The 3,132-nt window shown below is 57.7% G+C and overlaps 1 protein-coding gene across 1 annotated transcript; it reads right to left on the minus strand.

Annotated features, from left to right (window-relative positions):
- Positions 1 to 874: 874 nt before the first annotated feature.
- On the minus strand, positions 875 to 3,126 carry SART1 (spliceosome associated factor 1, recruiter of U4/U6.U5 tri-snRNP; the record flags this gene model as incomplete). Its single annotated transcript, XM_026867387.1, has 4 exons — positions 3,028 to 3,126; positions 2,838 to 2,943; positions 1,147 to 1,224; positions 875 to 1,063 (listed from the first exon to the last, which is right to left on the minus strand). Coding segments are annotated over exons 1-4 (453 nt in total), but the record flags the coding sequence as incomplete, so codon positions are not given.
- Positions 3,127 to 3,132: the final 6 nt, after the last annotated feature.

Below are 3,132 nucleotides of genomic sequence, written 5' to 3' on the forward strand. Positions count from 1 at the left end.
GGGGACGCAAGCCTTGGAGACACGGGGGACACCGATGCTTGGGGACATGGCTGGGGGACACAACCCTTGGGGATGTGAGGGGACATGGCTTGGGGACACAGGGAGATACCAGAGCTTGGGGACACGGGGGGACACAAGCCTTGGGGACATGAGTGGATGGGGGGACAAAAGCCTTGGGGACATGATGGGGAACAGGGACAAAAGGGCTTGGGGACACTGAGGGGACACCAGGGTTTGAGGATACAGGGGACACAAACCTTGGGGACAGGGACATGGGGCAGAAAGGGCTTGGGGACAGCCCTTGGGGACACTGAGGGACAGCACTCAGGGACGCGGGGCGAGGGTGTGAAAGGCACCGGCCAGTGACAGAGGGGACATGGGGACAGGTCAAAGGGCACCAGCAGGACCCGGGTGGCTCCGTGTCCCCTCAGGTGTCAGCCCTCTGCCTGTCAGGGGCACCGTGTCCCCTGCGGGGGGGGGTGTGTCACGTCCCCTCTCTGTGTCCCCTGAGGGAGGTCACGTCCCCTCTCTGTGTCCCCTGGGGACATCATGGGCCTTGTGTCCCCTCAGTGTCCCCTTGGGAGGGGGTCATGTCCCCCCTCCGTGTCCCCCTGGGGACATCACAGGCCCCATGTCCCCTCATAGTGTCCCCCTGGGGGGGTCATGAGCCCCATGTCCCCTTGGGGGGGTCACGTCCCCCCTCTGTGTCCCCCTGGGGGGGGTCACGGGCCCCATGTCCCCTCATAGTGTCCCCCTTGGGGGGGGTCATGAACCTGTGTCCCCTTGGGGGGGCCACGTCTCCCCTCTGTGTCCCCTGCGGACATCATGGGCCCTGTGTCCCCTCATAGTGTCCCCTTGGAGAGGGGTCACATACCCCCTCCGTGCCCCCTGGGGACATCACGGGCCCCGTGTCCCCTCCCCAGCCTCCCCGGGGTGTCCCATGTCCCCCCCCCCAGCACTCACCCTTGTCCTTGAGGGTGAGGACGAGGGTCTCCCCCTCCCGGAAGGCCCCCAGGTCGTGCTCCACCGTCAGCCCCTGCAGGTCCCGCGAGCTGTAGAGATCCTGGGGGGGGGACACACACATGACACGTTGCGGGGGGGGGGTCAGGAAGACAATCCGGGGGTCCCCAAGGGTCCCCAACTCACCCTCTTCCTCCTCATGAATTCTTCCTCCACCAACGTGCTGACACCGAATTCTTGGTCCATCTCCTCCAGTAGCTTGGCCTGGGAGGGGATGGGACCAGTAAGAGGTTCCTGAGGGCACTGGGAGGGGTGGGATTGGCCCCCAACAGTGGAAAAACCAACACGGGGCCCCCAAATGCCAACAGGGGGCCCCAAAACACCAATGGGCGCCAACGTGAGGCCCCCGAACGTCAACGGGTGCCTCCAAACACCAACACGTGAACCCGAAAGTCAACTGGGGCAGACACGGGGCCCCCAAACACCAACAGATGCCAACATGAGGCCCCCAAACGTTAATGGGGGGCCCCCAAAAACCGACTGGTGCCAACACAAGTCCCCCAAACATCAATTGGTGCAGACATGTGGCCCCCAAATGCCAATGGGGGGCCCCCAAAGGCCAACGGGGGCAGACACGGGGCTCAAAAACATCAACCCAGGGCCCCCAAAAGCCAACAGGTGCCAACATGGGGCCCCAAAATGCCAACGGGTGCAGACACGGAGCCCCCAAACACCAACACAGCGCCCACAAACGCCAACAGGCCCAGACCTGAGGCTCACGAACACCCACACAGGGCCCACAAACACCGACAGGCAACGACACGGGTCCCCCAAAAGCCAACTCGGGCAGACACGAGGCCCACAGAGTCAACGTGGGGCACCAAAACGCTGACGCGGGGCCTGCAAACACCAACGGGCACCGACGTGGGGCCGGAAGGGACCTTCTCAACCATCTACCAAGGATCTGGGGGGGCTTGGGAGGTCCCTACAGCGCTCATTGCGGTGTTTGAAGGCCAGACGATCGACTCAAACCACCCTACAAACTTCAATTTAACCTCAAAACGTGAGTGAAGGATAAAAAACGTCAAGCTCTGACTGAAAAATACCCAAACGGCAACACAACCGTAACCTAGCTGGATTTCTAATTGCTCTAATTAACTTAAGGACCTTCTACACGCAAATCACCCGCCTGGCGCATGAGAAGAAGAAGATGGATGGTATTTGGGGGGGAGGTTTAGGGATGGTGGCCCTCACGATTTTCTTCTGGGACGTCCAGAAACGGGGTGTGGAGAACGAGGGGACACCAGGCCAGTGGCCCGTCAAAATTAATTCTAATTAATACTTCTATTAACGAGTTACATGTAGAAATTGAGTCTATAAACAGTTGACCGTAGTCAACAAAACGTTGGCGATATCATCTCTACTAGATCTACGTAAGTTACAACGATACCTAATTAACAGCACGAAAATTAACGAGGCCGATCATCGGATCATCTGGTGGGATCCAGCGGGGGCTGGAGATCCCGGGGTGGGGCAGAGTTGGGGGCCAAGGCAGCCAACCAACCCAACAATTCCATGATGACGGGACAAAGATACACTCGATAACCACAAAGAAGATTAAAAAAGAATGAGTTCTGCCCAAAATACAACAATTTTGGTTTCTAAAAAAATATATTTATACACTAAAAGTCCATTTTTTAATTTAATTTCCCGTAACGTTCATAAAAATTCAACTATCCGCCAACTTCACAATACTCAAAAGCTGGAATAAAATTCTATTTTTAAAGAGTTTTAAACTAAACCTGGTGTATTTTAGGGGTGTTTTCCCCCAAAACGACGTGTGGGGGTGCAGGGGCCCCCCACACTCCCCCACTCACCCTTTTCTCCGCCAGCTCCTTCTCCTGCTGCAGCTTCCGGCTCCGCTCGATCCAAGCGGCCGCGTCGTCCAGCCACGGGTCGTCCTCCCCCAACGTCTTAATTTTTCTATTTTGGGGTTAAAAATATGAGTTTTGGGGTCACGCCACGCTCGTGAAAAGTGTTGTTTTCCCCACCTGGGGGGGGTCTTACCCCAATTTCTGGTTGAGGAGACGTTTCTCCTTGGCGGCCGCCAACTTTTCCCGGATTTCCTCCCGTTGCCGCTGCACCATCGGGTTGATGACGTCGGCCGCCACC

The sequence above is a fragment of the Athene cunicularia genome, unplaced genomic scaffold, assembly GCF_003259725.1.
Source record: "Athene cunicularia isolate RWA unplaced genomic scaffold, athCun1 SCF_329, whole genome shotgun sequence".
Classification (NCBI taxonomy): domain Eukaryota; kingdom Metazoa; phylum Chordata; class Aves; order Strigiformes; family Strigidae; genus Athene; species Athene cunicularia.